At 40.6% G+C, this 27,746-nt stretch overlaps 1 protein-coding gene across 3 annotated transcripts in view; it reads right to left on the reverse strand.

The window, feature by feature from the left end:
* The window catches only part of emb (exportin-1 emb), a 149,085-nt gene that overhangs the window by 33,016 nt on the left and 88,323 nt on the right, over positions 1 to 27,746 (reverse strand). For all 3 annotated transcript variants that reach the window (XM_071678569.1, XM_071678751.1, XM_071678663.1), the window contains exons 11-13: positions 13,919 to 14,192; positions 13,225 to 13,388; positions 8,571 to 8,705 (exon numbers count right to left, since the gene is read on the reverse strand). In XM_071678569.1, coding sequence (XP_071534670.1) covers positions 8,571 to 8,705; positions 13,225 to 13,388; positions 13,919 to 14,192 — 573 coding nt within the window. The remainder of the gene's footprint in view (positions 1 to 8,570; positions 8,706 to 13,224; positions 13,389 to 13,918; positions 14,193 to 27,746) is intronic.

Genomic DNA, 27,746 nt, shown 5'->3' on the forward strand with positions numbered 1-27,746 from the left:
AAGTGTATGCAAGAATATCAATAGAGAAAGTGATGGAAGTGACTCATCGCAGAATAAGTGAAGAGCAAGGGGGTTTCAGGAAAGGTAGGGGATGTGTGGATCAGATTTTTATAGTAAAGATGCCTATGGAAATGTTTTTAGTGACTGGTAAGAAGTTGTATGCTGCTTTTATTGATCTGGAGAAAGCGTGTGACAGAGTCGAGTGGAATGTTTTGTGGGATGTGTTAAGGATATATGGTATAGGGGGAAAACTGTTATATGGTGTATGGTGTAAAAGCCTTCTATGAAGAGCAAATGCATGTGTAAGAGTGGATGGAGAGCTGAGAGAAAGTTTTGGGAAACATGTAAGTGCAAGGCAAGACTGTGTGATGTCATCATGGCTTTTCAATAAATATATAAGGATGGAGTGATAAGAGAGATGAAAGCAAACCTAGGGAAAAGGGGTGCAGAGATGGAGTGTGGTGGAGATATGGTGGCTAGTGGCAAAGATGTTTGCTGACGATACTGTGTTGTTTGTGGAGAGTGAAGAGGAGTTGCAAAACAATGTTTGTGTGTTTTATGATGTGTGTAAGCAGAAGAGATAGAAGGTAAAAGCAGGTAAAAGTAAAGTAATGGTGTTCCAAAGAAAACAGAGTGAAAGTATAGATTTTGTAAAACCAGAGTGAAAGTATAGATTTTGTAAAACCATATAGAGTGAGAGAAGAAAGTGTACTAAATTGTGCTGTGGATAAGGGGCAAAAAATACTGGTGGAGGGAATCTAAGTATCTGGGAGCTGTTTTGGATAAGTGCAGTGATATGGAGGGAGAGATAAGGGAGAGAGCAGGACAGGGTAGAAGTCATTGGGTCCCTTAATAGAATAATGAAGGGTAGAGGTGTAAGTATGGAAGCAAGGAGAGGATTAAGAGACAGCATAATCCTCCCAACCCTGACCTATGCAGTCGAAACATGGACATGGAATGAAGCACAGAGGTCAAAGAATCCAGGCTGTGTAAATGAGCTATTTGAGAAGAGCATGTGGTGAGACTAGATGGAATGAAGAAAGAAATGAAAGGGTGTATGAGAGATGTGGTATAGCAAGGAATGCAAAGGGAATGAACTGTGGAGTGGTAGAATGGGTGAAATGTAATACTCAGGTGGTTTAGGCATGTGGAAAGAACGCAAGACTAAGAGTTTACGAGGAGAATGTATGACAATACAACCAAAGGGGTTGGAGTGAGTGGAAGACTACCTGTGACATGGGTAAATAGGGTGGAGGAATAGTGGAGGGAGAGAAATCAAGGAAGAATGCACGGAATGGTGTACCTGATGAAGGCATGCAAGGACAGGGATAAGTGAAGACTCTTTCACCATGGCCAACCCTTGATGGGAGTTCCCAGAGGAAAAGGCATTAGAGAAATAGAAAGATAGATAAAGAAAAGAGGAGTTGAAAGTGGCAAGGCTGCTGGAGTGGATGGTACTGCAACTTAATTCTTTAAGAAAGGGGATGGCTGTGTTTTACGGTTTTTATGTATGTATGGATCATGGTGACGTGAATGAAGGTTGGCAGAACGCATGTATAGGGCAATTATATAAAGGTTAGTGTCTGACTTACAGAGTTATATGATTGTGGTGTGTACCTGGTAAACTGTATAAGGGAGTTGTGACTGAGAGGGTGGTGGCATGGACAGAGCATCAGACTGGGAAAGAACAATGTGGTTCCAGAAATGGTAGATGTATGGACCAGATCTTTGATTAACAGAATGTGAGAAATATTTAGAGGGTATTGACTAAGAGGGTAAAGGCATGTACAGGGCATCAGACTGGGGACGAACAATGTGGTTTCAGAAGTGGTAGAGGATGTAAGGATCAGGTGTTTGCTTTGAAGAATGTATGTGAGAAATACTTAGAAAAACAGATCGATTTGTACGAAGCATTTATGGATCTGGAGAGGCATATGATAGGGTTGATAGAGGTGCTTTGTGGAAGGTTTTAAGAGAATATGGGGTGGGAGGTAAGTTGCTAGAAGCAGTGAACAGTTATCAAGGATGTAAGGCATGTGTACGAGTAGGAAGAGAGGAAAGTGATTGGTTCCCAATGAGTGTTGGTCTGTGGCAGGGGTGCGTGATGTTTTCATGGCAGTTTAATTTGTTTATGGATGGAGTGGTTAGGGAAGTGAATGCAAGAGTTTTGGAGATAGGGGCAAGTATGCAATCTGTTGTGGATGAGAGGGCTTGGGAAGTGAGTCAGTTGTTGTTTGTTGATGATACAGTGCTGGTGGTTGATTCAGGTGAGAAACTGCAGAGGTTGGTGACTGAGTTTGGTAAAGTGTGTGAAAGAAGGAAGTTGAGAGTAAATATAAATAAGAGCAAGGTTATTAGGTTCAGTAAGGTTAAGGGAGAAGTTAATTGGGAGGTAAATTTGAAAGGAGAAAAACTGGATGAAGTGTTCTAGATATCTGGGAGTGGACTTAGCAGCAGATGGAACCATGGAAGCAGAAGTGAGTAACAGGAAGGGGGAAGGGGCGAAGGTTCTGGGAGCATTGAAGAATGTATGGAAAGAGAGAACATTATCTCGGAGAGTAAAAATGGGTATGTCTGAAGGAATAGTGGTTCCCACAATGTTATATGGTTGCAAGACATGGGCTATAGATAGGGTTGTACAGAGGGGGGTGGATGTGTTGGAAATGAAATGCTTGAGGACAATATTGGGTGTGAGGTGGTTCGATCAAGTAAGTAATGAAAGGGTAAGAGAGATGAGTGGTAGTAAAGAGTGTGGTTGAGAGAGCAGAAGAGGGTGTTGAAATGGTTTGGACACATGGAGAGAATGAGAGAGGAAAGACTGACCAAGAGGATATATGCATCAGGTGGAGGGAAGGAGAAGTGGAAGACCAAATTGGAGGTGGAAAGATGGAGTGAAAGAGATTTTGAGTGATCGGGGCCTGAACATGCAGGAGGGTGAAAGGTGGGCAAGGAATAGAGTGAATTGGATCGATGTGGTATAACGGGGTTGACGTGCTGTCAGTGGATTGAATCAGGGCATGTGAAGCGTCTGGGGTAAACCATGGAAAGTTGTGTGGGGCCTGGATGTGGAAAGGGAGCTGTGGTTTCGGGTATTATTGCATGACAGCTAGAGACTGAGTGTGAACGAATGGGGCCTTTGTTGTCTTTTCCTAGCACTACCTCGCACACATGAGGGGGGAGGGGGATGGTATTCCATGTGTGGCGAGGAGGCGATGGGAATGAATAAAGGCAGACAGTGTGAATTGTGTGCATGGGTATATATGTATGTATCTGTGTGTGTATATATATATGTACATTGAGATGTATAGGAATGTATATTTGCGTGTGTGGACGTGTATGTATATACATGTGTATGGGGGTGGGTTGGGCCATTTCTTTCGTCTGTTTCCTTGCGCTACCTCGCAAACGCAGGGAGACAGCGACAAAGCAAAATAAATAAATAAATATGTATATGTGCGTGTATGGGCATTTATGTATATATGCATGTTTGTGGGTGGTTGGGCCATTCTTTGTCTGTTTCCTTGCACTACCTCGGTGATGTGGGAAACTGCGATTAAGTAAAATAAATAAATAAAAAAAGGACTGGTGATTGGGAATACCTGGTTTAAAAAGTGAGATATACATAAGTATACGTATGTAAGTAGGAGAGATGGCCATAGAGCGTTATTGGATTACGTGTTAATTGACAGGCGCACGAAAGAGAGACTTTTGGATGTTAATGTGCTGAGAGGTGCAACTGGAGTGATGTCTGATCATTACCTTGTGGAGGCTAAGGTGAAGATTTGTATGGGTTTTCAGAAAAGAAGAGTGAATGTTGGGGTGAAGAGGGTGGTGAGAGTAAGTGAGCTTGGGAAGGAGACTTGTGTGAGGAAGTACCAGGAGAGACTGAGTACAGAATGGAGAAAGGTGAGAACAATGGAAGTAAGGGGAGTGGGGGAGGAATGGGATGTATTTAGGGAATCAGTGATGGATTACGCAAAAGATGCTTGTGGCATGAGAAGAGTGGGAGGTGGGTTGATTAGAAAGGGTAGTGAGTGGTGGGATGAAGAAGTAAGATTATTAGTGAAAGAGAAGAGAGAGGCATTTGGATGATTTTTGCAGGGAAAAAATGCAATTGAGTGGGAGATGTATAAAAGAAAGAGACAGGAGGTCAAGAGAAATGTGCAAGAGGTGAAAAAGAGGGCAAATGAGAGTTGGAGTGAGAGAGTATCATTAAATTTTAGGAAGAATAAAAAGATGTTCTGGAAGGAGGTAAATAAAGTGCGTAAGACAAGGGAGCAAATGGGAACTTCAGTGAAGGGTGCAAATGGGGAGGTGATAACAAGTAGTGGTGATGTGAGAAGGAGATGGAGTGAGTATTTTGAAGGTTTATTGAATGTGTTTGATGATAGAGTGGCAGATATAGGGTGTTTTGGTCTAGGTGGTGTGCTAAGTGAGAGGGTTAGGGAAAATGATTTGGTAAACAGAGAAGAGGTAGTAAAAGCTTTGCGGAAGATGAAAGCCAGCAAGGCAGCAGGTTTGGATGGTATTGCAGTGGAATTTATTAAAAAAGGGGGTAACTGTATTATTGACTGGTTGGTAAGGTTATTTAATGTATGTATGACTCATGGTGAGGTGCCTGAGGATTGGCGGAATGCGTGCATAGTGCCATCGTACAAAGGCAAAGGGGATAAGAGTGAGTGCTCAAATTACAGAGGTATAAGTTTGTTGAGTATCCCTGGTAAATTATATGGGAGGGTATTGATTGAGAGGGTGAAGGCATGTACAGAGCATTAGATTGAGGAAGAGCAGTGTGGTTTCAGAAGTGGTTGAGGATGTGTGGATCAGGTGTTTGCTTTGAAGAATGTATGTGAGAAATACTTAGAAAAGCAAATGGATTTGTATGTAGCATTTATGGATCTGGAGAAGGCATATGATAGAGTTGATAGAGATGCTCTGTGGAAGGTATTAAGAATATATGAAGCGGGAGGCAAGTTGTTAGAAGCAGTGAAAAGTTTTTATCGAGGATGTAAGGCATGTGTACATGTAGGAAGAGAGGAAAGTGATTGGTTCTCAGTGAATGTAGGTTTGCGGCAGGGGTGTGTGATGTCTCCATAGTTGTTTAATTTGTTTATGGATGGGGTTGTTAGGGAGGTGAATGCAAGAGTTTTGGAAAGAGGGGCAAGTATGAAGTCTGTTGTGGATGAGAGAGCTTGGGAAGTGAGTCAGTTGTTGTTCGCTGATGATACAGCGCTGGTGGCTGATTCATGTGAGATACTGCAGAAGCTGGTGACTGAGTTTGGTAAAGTGTGTGAAAGAAGAAAGTTAAGAGTAAATGTGAATAAGAGCAAGGTTATTAGGTACAGTAGGGTTGAGGGTCAAGTCAATTGGGAGGTAAGTTTGAATGGAGAAAAACTGGAGGAAGTAAAGTGTTTTAGATATCTGGGAGTGGATCTGGCAGCGGATGGAACCATGGAAGCGGAAGTGGATCATAGGGTGGGGGAGGGGGCGAAAATTCTGGGAGCCTTGAAGAATGTGTGGAAGTCGAGAACATTATCTCGGAAAGCAAAAATGGGTATGTTTGAAGGAATAGTGGTTCCAACAATGTTGTATAGTTGCGAGGCGTGGGCTATGGATAGAGCTGTGCGCAGGAGGATGGATGTGCTGGAAATGAGAAGTTTGAGGACAATGTGTGGTGTGAGGTGGTTTGATCGAGTAAGTAACGTAAGGGTAAGAGAGATGTGTGGAAATAAAAAGAGCGTGGTTGAGAGAGCAGAAGAGGGTGTTTTGAAAAAGGGGGGAAAAAGGGGGGAAAAAAAAGGGTTTTGGGGGGGTTTGGGGGGGGGGGGGAGGGAAAAAGGGGGGGAAAAAGGGGGGGAAAAAAATTTTTTTTTGGGGGGGGAAAAAGGGGGGGGAAAGGGGGCCCGGAAAAAGGGGGGGGGAAAAAAAGGGGGGGGGGGGGGGGAAAAAAAAAAAAAGGGGGGGGAAATTTTGGGGGGGTTTTGGGGGGGGGGGGTTTTTTAAAAGGGGGGTGTGGAAAAAAAATTTTTTTTTTTTTGGGGGGGCCCCCCCCCGGGGGGGGGTTTTTTTTGGGGGAAAAAAAAAAAAACCCGGGGGGGGGGAAAAAAAAATTAAAAAAAATTTTTTTTTTAAAAAAAGGGGAAAAAAGGGGGAAAAGGGGGAAAAAAAATTTTTAAAGGGGGGGGGGAAATTTTTTTTGGGGGGGGGGGCCCCCCGGGGGGGCCCAAAAAAAAAAATTTTATTTTGGGGAAAAAAAAAAAAGGGGGGGCCCCCCCCCCTTTTTTTTTTTTTGGGGGGGGGGGAAAAAAAAAAAAAAAAAAAAAATTTAAAAAAGGGGGGGGAAAAAAAAAAAAAAAAAAGCAGGTAAGAGCATTAGACAGAAGTAGTCATTAAGAGCATTTGAGTAGCTCTCTGCCAATGGCCTTTTAAGGGTGAGGCACTAAAGGCTAGGAAGCAGCCATTCTTTGTCTGTTTCCTTGCACTACCTCGGTGATGTGGGAAACTGCGATTAAGTAAAATAAATAAATAAATAAATAAATAAATAAATATATATTAGGAAGAAGTAGCAGGTAAGAGCATTAGACAGAAGTAGTCATTAAGAGCATTTGAGTAGCTCTCTGCCAATGGCCTTTTAAGGGTGAGGCACTAAAGGCTAGGAAGCAGCCATTCTTTGTCTGTTTCCTTGCACTACCTCGGTGATGTGGGAAACTGCGATTAAGTAAAATAAATAAATAAATATATATTAGGAAGAAGTAGCAGGTAAGAGCATTAGACAGAAGTAGTCATTAAGAGCATTTGAGTAGCTCTCTGCCAATGGCCTTTTAAGGGTGAGGCACTAAAGGCTAGGAAGCAGCCATTCTTTGTCTGTTTCCTTGCACTACCTCGGTGATGTGGGAAACTGCGATTAAGTAAAATAAATAAATAAATAAATAAATAAATAAATAAATAAATAAATAAATATATATTAGGAAGAAGTAGCAGGTAAGAGCATTAGACAGAAGTAGTCATTAAGAGCATTTGAGTAGCTCTCTGCCAATGGCCTTTTAAGGGTGAGGCACTAAAGGCTAGGAAGCAGCCATTCTTTGTCTGTTTCCTTGCGCTACCTCGCAAACGCGGGAGACAGCGACAAAGCAAAATAAATAAATAAATATATATTAGGAAGAAGTAGCAGGTAAGAGCATTAGACAGAAGTAGTCATTAAGAGCATTTGAGTAGCTCTCTGCCAATGGCCTTTTAAGGGTGAGGCACTAAAGGCTAAGAAGCAGCACTGAGTGAGGAAAGATTGACCAAGAGGATATATGTGTCGGAGGTGGAGGGAACGAGGAGAAGAGGGAGACCAAATTGGAGGTGGAAAGATGGAGTGAAAAAGATTTTGTGTGATCGGGGCCTGAACATGCAGGAGGGTGAAAGGAGGGCAAGGAATAGAGTGAATTGGATCAATGTGGTATAACGGGGTTGACGTGCTGTCAGTGGATTGAATCAGGGCATGTGAAGCGTCTGGGGTAAACCATGGAAAGCTGTGTAGGTATGTATATTTGCATGTGTGGACGTATGTATATACATGTGTGTGGGGGTGGTTGGGCCATTTCTTTCGTCTGTTTCCTTGCGCTACCTCGCAAACGTGGGAGACAGCGACAAAAAAAAAAAAATAAATAAATAAATAAATAAATAAATAAATAAATAAATATATATTAGGAAGAAGTAGCAGGTAAGAGCATTAGACAGAAGTAGTCATTAAGAGCATTTGAGTAGCTCTCTGCCAATGGCCTTTTAAGGGTGAGGCACTAAAGGCTAGGAAGCAGCCATTCTTTGTCTGTTTCCTTGCGCTACCTTGCTGACGCGGGAAACAGCAATTAAGTAAAACAAATAAATAAATATATATTAGGAAGAAGTAGCAGGTAAGAGCATTAGACAAAAATAGTCATTAGGAGCATTTGATTTGCTCTCTGCCAGTAGCCTGTTAAGGGCAAGGCATTAAAGGCTAAGAAGCAGCACTGGAGTTCTTTTAGTTATCGAGTTTCACTTGGAACAGGCATCAGAGATATAGATAGACACAGAGACTCTGTTGCCCTGGTCACCTCTTTGAGTGGGTTCCAATTAGAACAAGCATCAGAGATATATGTACAGAGAGAGACAGATAGATAGATAGATAAACATACAGAGAAAAAGGATTTGCATGTGGCATTTATGGATTTAAAGAAAGCATATTACTGGGTTGATAGAGAAACTCTGAGGAGGGGGCAATGAATAAATGATGTAGAATAAAAGCTACCAGAACCAATGAAAGAGTTTTTATTGAGAGAGTAAGGTGTGGAAGTGAAAAGGTAGGGAGGAGGGCGAGCAGTTCCAGGTGAAGATATGTCTGCAGCATGGAAGTGGGATATCAGCTTTTCTGTTAAATTTGCTAAAGGAAGGGGTGATGAGGAAGGTTAATGCACTAATGCCTATTAAAGTGTATGGGAATATATCATGAGAATGACATTTTAAATATACCTACCATTACCACATTACATCAAACTAATATAAAAAACTATACAACATCTTAAAACATAATAAAAATAATAACTAACCCGAGATGCCTGGTTAATGATCTCATCCCAAACTTGATTGGGAAGCATCATGTATTTTTCTATGAGGTGTTCTTGGACAACCTGGTCAGTCTGTGCACTAATCATGTAACCAACTGCTTCATAAAAGGTGTGAACCTGCAGGAAAATACACTTCATTACCAAGATGACAATAATTCAAAAACTGTACAGACAATGTAGTTACTATAAGTTTTTTTTTCACAATTGTTCACCATTTGCCACAAAGCAATGTTGCATCAGGTACATATAAAAAACAGCCTCATTTGCTCACAAATACACCCTAGCTGTAATGTATAATGCTCCAAAACCAGTGCCCCCTATCCACAGATAAGCCTTATATACCTTTCCATGATATACCACAACGCTTCACATGCCCCAGTTCAGCCTACAGACAGCAAGTCGCCCCTTACATACATCACTCCAATCTGCTCTATCCCATGCGCACCCACACAGAAGTGAAAAAGATAAATATCTGTGATCATCTGACATCTCAAAGATTGTTCTTTTCATACTTGTTCAATGTTTCCTGTAAAATGAAGTAACACCAGAAACAGACAAAAAACAGCCTCATTGGCTCAAATGCATTCTCTAGTTGTCATGCATTATGTAGTGAAAACAGAGCCCCCTCTAAGCTCAGCAGACCTTTCTGTGGTCACTCCTGACTACCACATATGACCTGGTTCAGCCCACTGACAGCACGTCAAACTCTGTATACCACATCACTTCAACTTGCTCTATCCCAAGCAGGCCTCACAACCTCCTGCATGTTCAGGCCCCATCACTCAGAGATCTTTCAATCTTTCACTCCATCATTCCATCTCCTCTTTAATTTCCCATTCTGCATATTCCCTCCACTTTTGACATGTATGCCATTAGTCATCGTCTCCTCACTCATACTCTATATTCATCCAAATCATTTCAGCACAACTGCTTCACTTCTATCATACAAACTCTTTTTACTGGCTCAACTTTCTTATCCTATCATTTATTTGATACATTATTCACACCACATACTCTCCTCAAACATTCAATATCCAATGCACCCACCCTATTCTATACTATCTTATCTACAGACTGTGTCTTGCATCCATTCAACACTGCTGGAACTATTACAACATCAAGCTTACCAATACTTTCCCTCACAGACAGTGACCTCTCTTTCTATACTCCTCAATGCACTCTGGACCTTAGCCCCTTCAACACCGTATGGATTCCTTCAGCTCCCATAATTTCATCTGCTATCATATCCATTCCCAGTAACTAAAACACACCACTTCTTCCAAGTCCTCTCCATCCAAACTCACACTCCAATCTCTCTCTCTTCTCTCTCTCTCTCTCTCTCTCTCTCTCTCTCTCTCTCTCTCTCTCTCTCTCTCTCTCTCTCCAAACTCAGAAACTAGCTTCTGCACTTTCTCATTTGAATCTTCCATCAGCACTGTGTCACTGTCAAACTACAACTGATTTACCTCCCATCCCCCAAACTCAACAGACTGCAGTCACCCCTTCCCAAAACCCTTTCATTCAAATCCTTCACCACCCCATCTATAAACAGGCTAAACAGCTATGGTGACATTGAACACTAATACCACAGACCAACTTTTACCAGGAAGTATTTACCCTCTTCTCTTCCCACTTGAACACTCCTCTTGGCTTCTAGTAGCTATTCTTCTATGCCATCTATTCACAACACCTTCAACAAAGCATTTCTATCAACCATTATTACACACTTTCTCCAGATTCATAAGTAACACATAAAAATTTTAGTTTCTCTTGATATTTCTTGCACAGTTTCTCCAAATATCTGGTCTATATATCCACAATGTTCCTCCCCAGTCTGATGCTCTATGAACGTTTCAACAAACTTATACTCTGTAATCTGAGCATTTAACATTCACCCTCATTATCTTGTACAATATCCCTATACAGGCATTCTGCCAATCCTGAGGCACCTCATCCTGAGCCATGCATATAAAGAAAATACTAACTAACCAATCAACTACCGTTACCTCCTTTCTTGAGAAAAATAAATGCAATCTCATCTACTAGACTCAATTAAAAAGACAAACTTCATTTTACATAAGCGATTCACCATCACTTCTGTTTTCACCAAAGCACATACTGCAATTCTCTTGCTTTGCATATCTCCACATCCCATACATGCCAGCCTACACTCTACCACACTGAACACATCTTTCAAAATACTCACCATCTCTTCACCATTTCTTTGCTTTTTACCACTTTCCCGTCCACTTCCTTAATTGATGCTCCCATTTACTCTCTTGTGCTCCACACACACTTCACTTCCTTCCAAAATATTTTCTTACTCTCCATAAAGTTTATTCTCTCTCCTAACTCTCCCATGTCCTCACCTTTTAGCCCCGGCTCCCTCCTCTTAACTTCATGCCACTTCATCCTGTAACATCTCCCAATCAATCGCACTCCTTCACTGCAGATCAGCCAAAACACCATTCTTTTTTCTTTCAATAACAACTTGAATGCAAAATAAACCAACTATTTTATGAACTTGCATTGTTTGCATCTTAATCACATTCATTACACATAGATAAGCAACTGTCTTTTCATGAGGTTTGAAAAGAAAATAGTATACTAAATGGTTTATCATGATCTTATAAACCCATTTCCACAATCAGCCTTTCTTCACCTACATTTTTCAAATTTGTTCACCTTTTCATGTGTTAGCAAGGTAATGCTAGGAACAGACAAAGAAAGGCTGCATTCGCTCTTACAAGGGTAATGTTTCTTTAGAATTTACCCTCATAATCCCTTACTTTACTTTAATTAACATTAACTTTACAATACCAAACCATCTCTAAATTCACTAAATTCCCTGTAAGTACCACCCATACACCTCTTTTTTCTCATTCACTAACAACTTTACATCGTCATCCCACCACACACTAATGTTTCTCATCTGTCCACCTACCACACACTAATGTTTCTCACCTGTCCACCTACCTCACACATGCCAGCATTGCTTCCCTAAACCTCCCACTCCTCACCCATTCCCCAAGCTTTGCTTGCTCTCACTTTTTAACATTCTACACTCAATGTCTCCTAATATATCTTCACATGTGTCTCTTTTCTGAGGTCGATTACTTTCACCACCCTCTTACCGTCATTATCATTTCCTGTTTTCCGAAAACCTCTACAATTCTTCACCCTTGCCTACACCTGGTAATCATAACACATGCCACCAGCTACCCTTCTTAGCACAATCACTTCCAATAGTTTCTTTTGAATGTCTAGCATATTCACATCCAAGTGTCTCTCTTTGTATGCCTATCAACTAGTATGTAATCAAATCAATCCTGCTAACCATCTTTCCTACACTTGCACATATGCTTATGTATGTTCCTCTTTTTAAAACGCATATTCCCAATCACCTCATCTTTTTCAGCACACAACTCTACAGCCTATTCACAATTTCTATTCACCTAATTGAATGTCAAATGCCTGCAAATTATACTCTACATTGCCACATTATTCATGTTCGCATTCAAATCACCCAATCACTAATATCCAATCTCTCATGCCAAAACTGCTAACCTACACTCTACTGCTCCCAAACCACTTGCCTCTCTTCATCATTCTACTCATAGCCTGGAGTATAATCCATAAAAATCAACCACTTCCCATAATCCACTTTCATTTTTACCCTCATCAGTCTGGAGCTTACTTCCTTACACTCTTTTGCACAATCCCACAACTCCTTCAGCAAAAGTGCTACCACTTCCTTTGCTCTCACCCACATAAAAAACCCCAAGACATTCCCAAACTATTATTACCACTTTCCCTTGAGCTTTCTTTCCTTCTGAGCTGGAACATCTAGGTTCCTTTCCTCAAACATACAACCTATCTCTCTCTTCTTATCTTGGTAATGTCCAAACACATTCAGACACCCCAGCTTGAGACTTCGTGAAGAATGAGCACCTTTTTGTTCCAACTTTTAAAAGCCTAAATACAAGAAGGGGAGGGTTTGCCTGTGAATGGTGGTCTCTAATTTCAGAAAATTATACATGACAGCTGGAGACGGGTAATGTAAGAATGAGGCTATTGTTCGTCTGTTCCTGCCACTGCATTGCTCACACATTAAAAACTTAACTGCCTTTACATTCACAACACAGAGTGTTAGGAATATCTGTTCTGGTAAATGTGCATGCACCTTTAACAAACAATATCATGACTTCATCCCCATTTACAGGAGGTGGATCAAGTGCACATAAAGTCTCCTAGATCATTCATCCATACCCTAATCTTAGTACTGTAGTGTAAAGAAAGGCCTCAACACTACAACAAGCAAGCACTTCTAAATTAATTTCACAAATTAAGTTGATTCATCAACAGCAATGTCCAAAGCCTTAACTAGAAATTTTTCAATACTTAGCATGGCTTTCAAGAAATTAATGCAGAATGTATCATACAGCTATCTTACCAAATAATCATGAAGGGTACAGAACAACAGTAAGATTATCAGATATATGAATGGTATGCAGCAAATCAAGAAATGTAATGAAAAGAATCACATTCTTAACGTGAGATTAAATTAGATTACCTGCAATACTAAATTTGGCAACGTCTTAAAAATTAACAGGATATGAACAAAGGTGTTGCTTACCTGCTGGGGTTGTAAATCACAGATTATAGAATTAATGGAAGAGAGTATTTCCTCGATGAAGGGCATGGCTTCTCCTACTTGCATCTGTACAAATTGACGACGGCATTTCTGAGCAATTTTGATGAAGGTGTCACAAGCCATGTCCTGAACACCATCGTGAGTTTCTAATTTTGAGAAAGAGTAGAGCAGTCATTAAAGAAACTACTTTTATAATTACCCAGCAGTTTGTTTCATTAAAAAGTATCAAGATCAAACTTTGAGATAAATAAGTATAACCCCTCTGTTCATTAACATTTCGTTTTTTTTCCAATTCGAGCCCCTATCTCAATAGCATCTAGCATCTTCTAAATGACTTTTTGCTGACATAAAAACAAAATATGAATTTGAGCTCTAAGGAAAACTATTCATAAATGACTACACAAACCTTAATCATATTCATATAAATATTAAAAAATTATAATGCTAACAGAACTAATAATCCTTTACCATATTTTCTGAGAAAAGCTGTGATCATCTCTGACACAATTTTCCTAGCCAAAGAATTAGTTCTATATACCGTGGCAACTCGCACTACAGACTGACCAGACCCACGACCATATCTAATCCATACAGACTGGGCACTTTAACTACTGCTAGACTGAATTATGCCTGTTCTTACCAAGCATAAACTAGTCTTCAATATACCTGTACTCACCATGCATAAATTCAAAAAGTTTGTTGATGACAGTCTTGAGGAAGCGCCAGTGTATACGAAGGAATCTGGGATACTGTCCAACAATGTACATGATATTTGAGGCAATAATTGCTTTGTTGTCCTTGCCTCTCTTCTGCTCACAGAGACCAAGCAAATCCTTGATAACGATGACTAAGAAGCGTTTTTCATCTTCTTCTGGCATAGCCCCACTAATGGACCCAACAGCCCAACAGAGGGTATTTAGATTACGCCAAGACCACTCAGTACCATTGACCTGTGAAATTAAAATTTTTCAAAAAGTGAATTCTAAGATATTCCATTTTTCAATGCTTCATTCCCCTCAGAGCAATACAAATACAAAATATTTTATCAGTTATTCAGCAACTAAGCAATTCTTGCATTCAATCAATCCTTTTTTTTAAATGCCTTCTTCTTCTTAAGCATAAAAAATATAAAATCTACCACCAATTATTTGGCAACCCTGTAATTCCCATCACTCAATCATCCACCCACTACCTCTCTCTGTATATACACAATATACACCCCCTTCCCAATATACGTCTGCGTTCCATTCTGACGAAAAGGTAGGATCTCAAAATGGATGCAAGTTGAACTCAATTTCTACCATGATTATCTTGCTATTTATCAGTCAGCTTAACTATATGGATCTGTAGTTTCTTTTTACCTTTTATTTGATTCTTTAGTTCATATTCAAAATTCTTATCTATGTGTATGCATGTATAAGTATGTATATATGCTGATATGTACATCCCTAGGGATAAGGGAGAAAGAATACTTCTCACGCATTCCCCGCATGTCGTAGAAGGCGATTAAAGGGGACGGGAGCAGGGGGCTAGAAACCTTCCCCTCCGTTTACCTTAACTTTCTAAAACGGGAAATAGAAGGAGTCATGCGGGGAGTGCTCATCTCCTCGAAGGCTCAGATTGGGGTGTCTAAATGTGTGTGGATGTAACCAAGATGAGAAAAAAAGAGACAGGTAGTATGTTTGAGGGAAGGAACCTGGATGTTTTGGCTCTGAGTGAAACGAAGCTCAAGGGTAAAGGGGAAGTGGTTTGGGAATGTTTTGGGAGTAAAGTCAAAGGTTGGTGAGAGGACAAAAGCAATGGAAGGAGTAGCACTACTCCTGAAACAGGAGTGGTGGGAGTATGTGATAGAGTGTAAGAAAGTACACTCTAGATTCATATGGGTAAAACTGAAAGTGGATGAAGAGAGATGGGTGATTATTGGGGCCTATGCACCTGGGCATGAGAAGAAAGGTCATGAGGCAAGTGATTTGTGAGCAGGTGAGTGAGAGGGTGAGCAGTTTTCATGCACGAGACCAGGTTATAGTGATGGGTGATTTGAATGCAAAGGTGAGTAATGTGGCAGTTGAGGGAATAATTGATGTACATGGGGTGTTCAGTGTTGTAAATGGAAATGGTAAAGAGCTTGTAGATTTGTGTGCTGAAAAAGAACTGGTGACTGGGAATACCTGGTTTAAAAGAGAGATATACATAAGTACACATATGTAAGTAGGAGAGATGGCCAGAGAGCATTATTGGATTACGTGTTAATTGATAGGCGTGTGAAGGAGAGACTTTTGGATGTTAATGTGCAGAGAGGTGCAACTGGAGGGATGTCTGATCATTATCTTGTGGAGGCGAAGGTGAAGATTTGCAGAGGTTTTCAGAAACGAAGAGAGAATGTTGGGGAGAAGAGAGTGGTGAGTAAGTGAGCTTGGGAAGAGACTTGTGTGAGGAAGTACCAGGAGAGACTAAGTACAGAATGGAAAAAGGTGAGAGTAAAGGACGTAAGGGGAGTGGGGAGGATGGGATGTATTGAGGGAAGCAGTGATGGCTTGTGCAAAAGATGCTTGTGGCATGAGAAGCTTGGGAGGTGGGCAGATTAAAAAGGGTAGTGAGTGGTGGGATGAAGAAGTAAGATCATTAGTGAAAGAGAAGAGAGAGACATTTGCACGGGTTTTGCAGAAAAATAGTGCAAATGATTGGGAGATGTATATAAGAAAGAGGCAGGAGGTCAAGAGAAAGGTGCAAGAGGTGAAAAGGAGGGCAAATAAAGAGTTGGGCTGAGAGAGTATCATTAAACTTTAGGGAGTATAAAAAATGTTTTGGAAGGAGGAAAATAAAGTGCGTAAGACAAGAGAACAAATGGGAGCATCAGTGAAGGGGGTTAATAGGGAGGTAATAACAAGTAGTGGTGATGTGAGAAGGATATGGAGTGTGTATTTTGAAGGTTTGTTGAATGTGTTAGATGATAGACTGGCAGATGTAGGGTGTTTTGGTTGAGGTGGTGTGCAAAAAGAGAGGGTCAAGGAGAATGATTTGGTATAAACAAAGAAGAGGTAGTAAAAGCTTTGTGGAAGATTGAAAGCCGGCAAGGTGGCAGGTTTGGATGGTACTGCAGTGGAATTTATCATAAAAGGGGGTGACTGTGTTGTTGACTGGTTGGTGTGGATATTCAATGTATGTATGGCTCATGGTGAAGTGCCTAAGGACTGGTGGAATGCATGCATAGTGCCATTGTACAAAGGCAAAGGGGATAAAGGTGAGTGCTCAATTTACAGAGTTATAAGTTTGCTGAGTATCCTGGGAAATTACATGGGAGAGTATTGATTGAGAGGGTGAAGGCATGTACAGAACATCAGATTGGGGAAGAGCAATGTGGTTACAGAAAAGGAAGAGGATGTTTGGATTAGGTCTTTGCTTTGAAGAATGTACGTGAGGAATACTTAGAAAAACAAAGGGATTTATAAGTAGCATTTATGGATCTGGAGAAGGAATATGATAGAGTTGATAGAGATGCTCTGTGGAAGGTATTAAGAGTAGATGGTGTGGGAGGCAAGTTGATAGAACCAGTGAAAAGTTTTTATCAAGGATGTAAGGCATGTGTACAAGCAGGAAGAGAGGAAAAAGATTGGTTCTCAGTGAATGTCGGTTTGCAGCAGGGGTGCATGATGTCTCCATGGTTGTTTGATTTGTTTATGGATGGGGTTGTTAAGGAGATGAATGCAAGAGTTTTGGAGAGAGGGGCAAGTATGCAGTCTGTTGTGGATGAGAGGGCTTGAGAAGTGAGTCAGTTGTTCGCTGATGATACAGTGCTGGTGGCTGATTCGGATGAGAAACTGTAGAAGCTGGCGACTGAGTTTGGTAAAGTGTGTGATAGAAGAAAGCTGAGAGTAAATGTGAATAAGAGCAAGGTTATTAGGTACAGTAGGGTTGAGGGACAAGTCAATTGGGAGGTAAGTTTAAATGGAGAAAAACTGGAGGAAGTGAAGGGAAGGGTGTATTGAAATGGTTTGGTCACATGGAGAGAATGAGTGAGGAAAGATTGACAAAGAGGATATATGTGTCAGAGGTGGAGGGAATGAGAAGTGGGAGACCAAATTGGAGGTGGAAAGATGGAGTGAAAAAGATTTTGAGCAATCGTGGCCTGAACATGCAGGGGGGTGAAAGGAGTGCAAGGAAATGAGTGAACTGGAATGATGTGGTATACTAGGGTCGATGTGCTATCAGTGGATTGTACCATGGCATTTGAAGCGTCTGGGGTAAACCATGGAAAGTTTAATGGGGCCTGGATGTGGAAAGGGAGCTGTGGTTTCGGTGCATTATACATGACAGACAGCTAGAGACTGAGTGTGAACAAATGTAGCGTGCGGGGGGAGGGGGGTTGTCATTTCACGTGTGGCATGGTGGCAATGGGAATGAATAAAGGCAGCAAGTATGAATTATGTACGTGTGTATATATGCATATGTCTGTGTACGTATATATATGTATACGATGAGATGTATAGGTATGCATATGTGCGTGTGCGGACATGTATGTATACACATGTGCATGTGGGTGGGTTGGGCCACACGTCTGTTTCCTTGAGCTGCCTCGCTAATGCGGGAGACAGCGACAAAGTGTATGAATGTGTATGTGCATGTATATATGTGTGCACATGAGAGAATGGGTCTTTCTTCGTCTGTTTCTTGGCATTACCTTACTGACGCGGGAAACGGCGATCAAGTACAATAATATTTTTTTCCAGTCCAATGTATGGATAGTAGTAAGTCTTATATATCGTAAGTAAGGGGTCAGGTATATATAGAACACACCCACACACACATTAAAAGAAAGGATATTGAGATGAGAGATGATAACCACCTTTATATTGCCCCAGGATTAAGAGTTACAGCTAAGTACCAAATAAAGCTGAAGTACAAAAGAAGGAAGAAGGAAGATACAATGAACAAGGCATATGAAGAACATAAATCTCACAGGTGTTAGTAAAGAAGTAGGATACAGAAGTAAACTAATCTAAGTGCCTGGGAGTGGATATTGCTGTGGATGAAACCATGAGGGATAAAGTGAGACTTAAATCTATTGACCCACTCGTGACTAGCAACAAATTACTGCAAATTCCTTTAACATCTTAAAAGAGGTTTCTAATCTTCACTTGTACCACCATGAGGTACAGCGGTATAGAACATAATATCTCCATCTTACAGAAAGCATCAGCTCACTTCTTGATTATGACAGTTGATCTTATAGGTGCTCAACATTTTATCTATCTATCTATATCTCTGGTGCCTGTTCCAACTGGAAATCCCTCAAGGGAGCAGCCACGGCAATAGAATCTCTATAACTTATGAACTCTAGTGCCACTTCTCATGTGCTCCTTAATGGATTCACTGTCCTTCAAAATTATGTTCACTGTCAAGGTAGCCAGGCTGAGCTAAGGCGACATGGGAAAAAAAGTTTGCCTGTCTCTGTGCTTCTTTATAATTTTGATTTTCATCTTTAAATCAATCACTTGCTTGTTTTCCAATCATTATGAATTAGAGAGAAGGGTGATATTCACACTGCAAGTTCCAAAACAGTGTAGCAATGATGTGAATGAAACCTATTTAACAATGTCACTCTACAAGTAAGACAAGTACCTTGGGGAAGAGGCTGCCCACCTAATGAATCCCTCCACCAGATTCCCTGTGTGCCTGTCTTTGTGCTTCTTTATAATTTTCATTTTCATCATTAAATCAATCACTTTGTGTTTGCGACAAGGTCCTTCACTGTTATGATCACTTCCTCGTTTTCCAATCATTACAAATTAGAAAAAAGGGCGATATTTACACTGAAAGTTCCAAAACAATGTGGTTGGAGATGAGAACAAAACCTATTTAACAATGTCACTATTTAAGTATGATGAGTGCCTTGGGGAAGAGGCTACCCACCCAACGAATCCCTCCACCATATTCCCTGTGTGCACTACTTAGCATTGCTATTAATAAAGCAAAATTGTCATGTATATAATATCTATTTTCCATAAAATACAATTTTCTAAAATATCCTCTACCACCTTACGGGTGTGTATGATACACTAGAGCTTCTTATGTGCCAGAAAGCATGCTAATCACAATCTAAATACACCATTACTCATAATTATACTGCTTTTGAAATTTGTATAACTCATGACCTTACCATCAATCATCTTTTTTAAGTATAATTATCCTGTGACAAATTTCTCTGAAAGAGTCTTGGTGTTATCCAGCACCTTTCTAAGCATTTCTGCAACCCCAGGCTGCGCTACTTCCAGCAGCATAGAAACACAGACTCTTTTGGAGTAAGAAACTCTTTGATGAGACTGTACTCTTAATGATACAGTCTCGCCAGAGGTGACTTTTCATTCATGGTGTAACCTCGCACAGGAGCAGTCCACTAACACCATCATCATCTACTTGCCAAAATATACAAAACTTTTTCTTATTTTACATTGATTTCTCTACAATTCACTTCAGAAATGTCTTAATTAACTCCTGAACTCAAAAGTGCAGTAAAAAAAAGAAAATGAAGCTATGTGGAAAGTGAGAAGACCTGATATCGGGCTGTGGCACCCATGCCAAAAGGCATCTTGATTAGGTCTCCCCCAACATGCCAAATATGTTAAAAGAGCATAAGAAAGGAAAAATCAGAATTTGTAAAGGCAAAGATGGGTATGTTTAAAGGGACAGTAGTCCTGAGAATGCTGGGCCTTGAATGTAAATGGAAGGAGTGTGGATATGAATGAAACAGTGACTGAGAATGATATGTGGAAAGAGAAGAGATTATCATTTCAGATGGCCAATCATGGTTTGCTAAAATAATTCTGACATATGAAATATAATGGGCAAAGAGGAACTCGTTCAAAGAAATTATGTGTCAAAAGTGGTAGAAAAATGAGTAAGGGAAGAGGAGGAAATGGAAGAATGGAATGAAGAAGCCTCTGGAATATCAAGATCTAAACATTTAGGAAAATGATAGGCATGCAATGGATAGGGCAAGCTGAAACTGTGTGGTATGTAGAGGCAGACATGCTGTAAGTGGGATGAACCAGGGAATGTGAAAAAATCACAGTAAACTGTGAAGTAGTCTGTGGTTTGGCTGTGAATGAACTCTCTAGTTTCCCCACTTTATACATAACAGCCAGATTTTTAAGGTGTGGAAATGATGCCATTGTTGTTCTTTAAGATCTTACCTAGCTTAAGTGGAAAAGGAGCTGAGGAATGTTATACAAAAAGTGAAAACTATTTCGTTCATGCTTTTTTGCTATTTCCCATGTAGCAATGTAGTACCAGGAACAAAAAACAGCCTGCCTTCCAACACATACACTTGACCACTTAATTTTGGAGCCTTATCACTCTTCATACACCCTTTCTGCTTCCTAAGTATCTTCAGACCATAGTCTTATTTCTGCGGCTTCTAATTGGACATGCTCACCTTCCATCCCCCTCCCCTGACCTTGAAACACCAACTTCAGCACTTTGGGTGAGCTCAATGATTATCCCTGTGAAGCTTCTTTGCTGACTTTCCCTAGGATGGGTTCAGCTTTTCTGGTTGGGATGTTTCATGTCACCACCTGTAAACCACACTGCCCCAGTTCATTCAATCCTGGGCACTGCCTTACACCTTCCTGCATGTTCAGGCCCTGAGCACTCAAAACTTACTCCCCTCCTGCTTTCTATCTCCCCTTCTCTTTCTCCCCTCCACTTCTGACACATATCCTATTTGTTAACATATTCTATATATATCCAAACAATTTAAGTACACCCTCTTCAGCATTTTATTACCACACCTCTCTCTCTTACCTTATCATTTCTTATTCAATCAACCCTCCTTTCACCACATAATGTCTTCAAAGAATTCATTTCCAACACCTCCAGCCTCTTATGTACCATCAATAGCCCATGTCTTGGAACAATACAACACTGTCTGAACTACTATACCTTTCCATGCCTATCTTTGCCCTCCCAGATACTGACCTCTCTACACACTCATCAATGCTCCCAGAACCTTTGCCTCCTTCCCCAACCTATGGTTCACTTCATCTCACATGGTTCCATTCACTGCTATGTTCACTCCTAAGTATCTTAAACAATTCACTTCTTCCAAGTTCTATCCATCTAAACTCACTTCCCATCCAACCTGTCTTTATCCATCACTAAACATAATAGACATTGATTTTATTCCCATTTACTCTAACCTTCTTTCCTTGACAAACTCTCCTAAATTCAGACACCAACTTCTACAGTTTTTCACTCAAATCTGCCAAAAGCAACATGTCATCAGCAAACAACTAACTCATCTCCCAGGACCTCGACCCCCAACAGAATGCACACCTGCCTTCTCTCCAAGACTCTAACACTCACCTCCCTCCCAACCCCATCCATAAACAAAATAAGTGACCATGGTGACATCACACAACCATGCCACAGATCCTCCTACCTACTTACTTGCACACACTTCAATTTCTTGAAAGCAGCTCCTCACTAGTTCTAACAGCTTTCTTCCCGCTCCATATATTTGTAACATCTGCAAGGAACATCTACCAACCCTTACTAACCTTATCATACACTTTTTTCAGATCCATAATTGCTACATATTCTTCTATTTCTTAAAGTATTTCTCACATCCTTCAATGCAAACACCTGATGAACTCATCCTCTATCAATTTTGAAACCACATTCTTCATTCCCTATCTGGTGGTCAGCTTATGTCACCACCACCTCAATTCCCACTCTCCCATACAACTTACCAGACACACTCAGTAAACTTATACCTCTGTAATTCAAGTGCCTATGTCCAACTTGCCTTTATACAGTGCCATTATACAGGCATTCCATCAATCATCAGATGCCTCACCATGATCCATACATAGTGAAAATCCTTACTAACAAATAAACAACACAGTTATCTCCCTTTCTTACAAAATAGAACTGCAATACCATCCACTCCAGCTGCTGTAAAATATTTCATTTTACCCAAGACTTTCACACCCTCTTGCCATGACTCTCACTTTGCATAGCTCCCTGACCCAAATATCCTACCATCAAAGACATTCAGCAATCCTTCATGTTTGCTAATTCCCACTTCATTAAGGTAGCGCCAAGAACAAAGAGATGGCTTCATATGCTCACATCTACGCTTTACCTAAAATGTATAACCAAAGCTCCCAATCCACAACAAAGCCCCACAGACCTTTCTGTGGTTTCCTCTAATTGCTTCATTTGCCCAGGTTCAGCCCACTGACAATAACTCATTTCCCACATACCACATCATTCCAATTCACTCGGTTCCTTGCATGACTCACAGCCTCCTTCGTGTGAAAATCCTGAAGCTATACAAAGTTTTTACTCCATCCATCCTTCCAGTTCCTCCTTGCCTTTCCACTTTTCCTTGTTCTCTCCACCTCTGACATATATACCCTCATAGCCATACTCTCCTTATGTCCAAACCATTTTTGCAAGCTCTCTTAAGCTCCCTCTTGCATACTTTTCTTACTACCACACCTCTCTCTTAGCCTAGTTCCTTATTTGACTGACTATCCTCATAATAAATGTGACTGACAGTCCTTATAACAAATACTGTCCTCAAACATTCAATTTCCAACACATCCATCCTCTTAAAATTTCTGCCTACCCATGCCTCACTTCCATATAGCATCATGGAGACTACCATATCATCAAAACATATGAACCTTTGCCCTTAAAGACAGTGATCTCTCTTTCTACACATTTTTCAATGTGCTAAGTCTATGCCCCTAAATAAACCCTATGGCTCACTTCAGCTCCTATGGTTCCAACAATGCAGTAACTTCTCCTGGGTATCTACAGCACTCAGCTTCCTCCAAGTTTTCTTCACTGAAACCCACACTCCAAATAACCTGCCTGTCTTCACTGCTAAACCTAATAATCTTGCTTGTATTCATAATTACTCTCTACTTTCTCCTTTCAGACACTCTCCCAAACTCAGATACCAGCTTCTGCACTTTTACACTCAAATTTAACACCAACATTGTGTCGTCAGCAAACAAATGATATGCCTTCCAGCCCCCAGCCCCAACAAATTGCATACCTGCTCCTCTCCCAAAGACCCTTGCATGCACCTTCTTAACTAACCCATCCAAACACAAATCATACAGCTATGGTATCACACACCTCTGATGCAGACCCACCCACACATGGAACTACTTACCCTCCTTTCTTCATACTTGCACACCTCTTACTCTCTTGATATATACTCTTTACTGCTTCTAACAACTTTCTCTCGATCCATAAAACCACATACAGGTCCTTCTGTTCCCCTAAGTATTTTTCACACACATTCTACAAAGAAATAACCTGATCCACACATCCTCAACCATTTAAGATGCCACACTGTTTCTTCTCCAATCTGATGCTCTGTGCATGCAAACACCTTCCCATACAACTCAGCTATACCCAATAAATTTATACCACTGTAATCTGAACATTCACTTTTGTCCCCCTCGCCTTTATACAAAGGCAATCCTCAGTCACTTCACCATGAGCCATACAAACACTGAAAACCCTAATTAATCAACACAATTACCCCTTTTCTTATGAAATTCAACTACAGTCCCATCTACTCCAGCCATTTTGCTACAATTCATCCTAAGTAAATCTTTCACCACCATTCTTTTCACCAAATCACTTTCCATGACTCTCTCACCTCGAGAACACACCTCCATGCCCAAAACATCCCATACTAGCCATGCTATTACTGAACACGTATAATAACCCTTCAAAATACTTACTTCATCTATTCCCCTCATTTGTGCTGTTACCACTTCCCCAATTGTCCTCCTTACCAATGTTACCATTTGTTCTCATTTTTCACAAGCTATGAGCATCCTTCCATCTTATTATCTCAGAAGTGTGCTAATCCTCATTCTCCTCTCTTCTTATTTGCCCCTTTTTTCTGCCCCTGCACCTTCCTCTCGACTTCCTGCCACTTACTCTCCCATACATCTCCCAGTCAATTGCATTCCTTCTCTACCAATAAAGCCAACATCCCGCTTTTTTCTTTCATTTGTACCTGAACTTTGTCATAACACTCCTCACTACCCTTTTTCATCTGTCCACCTTCCACCTTCTGGATGCCATGTACTTATCTCATACATGAAAACAGTTTTTCCATAAACACTTCCCACTTCTTGCCTACTCTCTAGCTCAATTTAATCACACCATTTGCCACTGTATACTTATTCTTTCCTGGTACCTCTTCTAACGAGCCCCTTTTCCAAGCCTACTCAATTTCACAATCCACATACCATCCATATACTCTTTTCCTATAGCCTCTACAAACCTTCACCCTCACTTGCCATGTAATGACTGTATAATCCACCACTGCTCCTCTCAACACATTCACATCCACGAGTCCCTCCTTTGCATACCTACATTTTAAGCAATCAACACAATCACCTCTTTTCTTAAGAAATTCAACTGCAATCCGAATCACTCCAGCCATTTTGCTGCACTTCACCCTAAGTAACACTTTCATGACCTTTCTTTTCACTAAATCACTTTACACAACTCTCTCCCCTCAAGGACATATCTCAATGCCCAAAACATCCCATACTAGTCATGCTATCACTGGACACACCTTAATGCCTAAAACATCCCATGCTGGCAACACTATCACTGAATACATTCAATAATCCTTCAAAATCCTTACTTCATCTAATTCACCTCATTTCTACCTGTTACCACTTCCCCATTTGTCCTCCTTACCAATGTTCCTATTTGTTCTTGTTTTTCACACTATGAACATCCTTCCAAAACATTTTCTTCTTATCCCAGAAGTAAGCTGATCCTCATTCTCCTCTCTTCTTATTTGCCCTCTTTTTCAGCCCCTGCCCCTTCCTCTTGACTTCCTGCCACATATTCTTTCACACATCTCCCAGTCACTTGTATTCCTTCTCTATCAATAAAGCCAACAGTTCTCTTTTTCCTTCATTAGTACCTTAACTTCATACCATCTACCCTTTCTCATCAGTCTACTTCCCACCTTCTGCATACCATGTACCTCTCCCATACATGAAAATAGTGTTTCCTTAAACACCTCCCAGTCCTCACCTACTCGCTAGCTTCATTTAATCACAACATTTGCCATTCTATGCTCATTCTCTCCTAGTATCTCTTCTCACACGCCTCTTTTCCAAGCTTGCTTACTTTCACAACTAATTTCCTATCCATACACTCTTCTCTTATTGCCTCTACAAACCTACATCCTCACTTCCATGTTATGACTGCACATCCCATAGCTGCCCCTCTAAACACATTCACATCCAAGAGTCCCTCCTTTGCACATCTACCTATTAGTAAACAGTCCAACTATGCCTGCTTTCCTTCCTTCCTTATCAACCATATATGTCCCTCTTTCTAAACCATGTATTCACAATACCTAGTTTAATATTTGGTTTTCAACACATAACTCCACAAGTCACTTGCACTCCTTCCCTACAAATAATGCCCATACACATCTCTTTTCTCTTTCCATGGCAACTTAACTCCTTCATCCAACCATTCACAGTGTACGAAAAGCCAAGCATGGAAAGCACATCCTCCTTGAAGGCTCAAGCCAGGGTCTCTAAATGTGTGTGGATGTAACCAAAATAAGAAAGAAGAGATAGGTGATATATTTGAGGAAAGAAACCTGGATGTCCTGGCTCTGACTGAAACAAAGCTCAAGTAAAGGGAAAGAATAATCTGGGAATGTCATATGGTAAAGTCAGGGCAAAAGCTAAGGAAGGAGTAGCACTGCTGCTGAAGCAAGAGTTGTGAGAATATAAGAAAGAGTGTAAGGAAGTGAGCTCCAGACTTATGTAGGTAAAAATAAAATTCATCTGCGAGAGATACGGGATTATTAATGCTTATACATTTGCCCACGAGAAGAAAGAAGAAAAAGATGCAGAAGGAAGTGTTCTGGGAGCAACTAAGCGAATGTATCAGCAGTTTTGAGGCAAGAGACTGGGTAATAGCGAAGGGTAATTTACATGCTAAAGTAATGTGACAGTTGAGGGTTTAATTAGGTGCATGGGGTATTTGGTAAGGTGAGTGGAAAATGAGAAAAGCTTATGGAGTTGTGTTCAAAAAGGGATGATGATTTGGAACACCTAGTTTAAAAATAAAGACATCCTGACAGCATGTTTGCTTTATGTCATGGAGGATAAATCAACTGATGTTTGTTGATGGCGCAGCTCTGGAGGCAGAACACATGAAAAAGCTCCAGTAGTGGTGGGCATCAGAGTTAGTGGAGAAGCTCCAGTAGTGGGCATCAGAGTTAGGAAGTGTTTGTCAAAGGAAAATCTGATAGCAAATGTAAATCAAAGTAAGGTAATGAGATGCAACAGGTGTATGAGAAAGAATTATTTGAGTTTGCAGCAGGTGTATGAGAAAGAATGGTTTCAGTTTAAGTGTTAATGGGGAAGACCTACAAAAAAGTGCAATGCCTTTACGGATGCCTGGAAATGGAAATGGCAGCAGATTGGACATGGGGTACAAAGGGGAGAAAAGGGGAATAAAGTCCCAGGCACATTAAGCCAATGTTTGAGCGGGCAAAGTTGTGCAAGTGGTAAGGTATAACAGTCCCAACAGTTTTGCATAAATGTTTGTCTTGGCCCTTGAACATAAAGAAAGTAGTAGGATGTGTTGGACATAAAATGTCTCAGAATGGGGTATCATTAGAGAAGGGTTGATCATGTACGGCATGAGAGTCAGAAAAGTGTGAAGTACCAGGCAGTAGGCACACTCTTAAGAAGGTCAACCAAGGTGTACTGATGTGGTTCAAGAAATGGACAGGATGAATGAATCACAACTTACAATGAGGATCTACCTGTCAGAAGCAGAGGGAGCAAAGGAAAGTACCTACCTATATACCTATGAGTAGCTAAATTGAGATTTAGTTAAAAGAAAGGATGAACATATAGCACTCACCACACTTTTTATTCATCAATTACCTATTTATATCTCTGACACCTGTTCCAACTGGAACTCCTCAAGGACGTGGTCATGGCAATATAGTCTCCATAACAAAAGAACTACAATGCCACTTCTTGGCCTTTAGTGCCTCATCATTTCTCTCTGCCACCAAACACATATTACATACAGTAATTGTCAAATCCAGGTTCATCTGGGACTGATTTCAATTAGAATATAGAAGGATAGAGAGGGAAGCTTTGAGGTAACAGGGCCTAAATATTCACGATGATGAGAAGCATGCTGTGGATAAAATAAACTAGATCAATTTGGCAAATGAACTAATTATGATACACAAAGGAGTAACCTATGAGGTTTAATTGTAGGCAGTACACTATAGTTTTCATATATTCATTATACATGACAACTACAGACTGGATGTGTGCAAGTGAATTCACTGTTCCTTTGTTCCGTGCATCATGTTACTCAGGTGTGAAAGGCAACTACGTATGAAAAAAATTAATAAACAGCAAACAAGAGCCAAAGAAGAGATAACATCATATTTCTAATACAAA

Source organism: Panulirus ornatus, chromosome 1 (genome assembly GCF_036320965.1).
Source record: "Panulirus ornatus isolate Po-2019 chromosome 1, ASM3632096v1, whole genome shotgun sequence".
In the NCBI taxonomy this organism is placed as follows: Eukaryota; Metazoa; Arthropoda; class Malacostraca; order Decapoda; family Palinuridae; genus Panulirus; species Panulirus ornatus.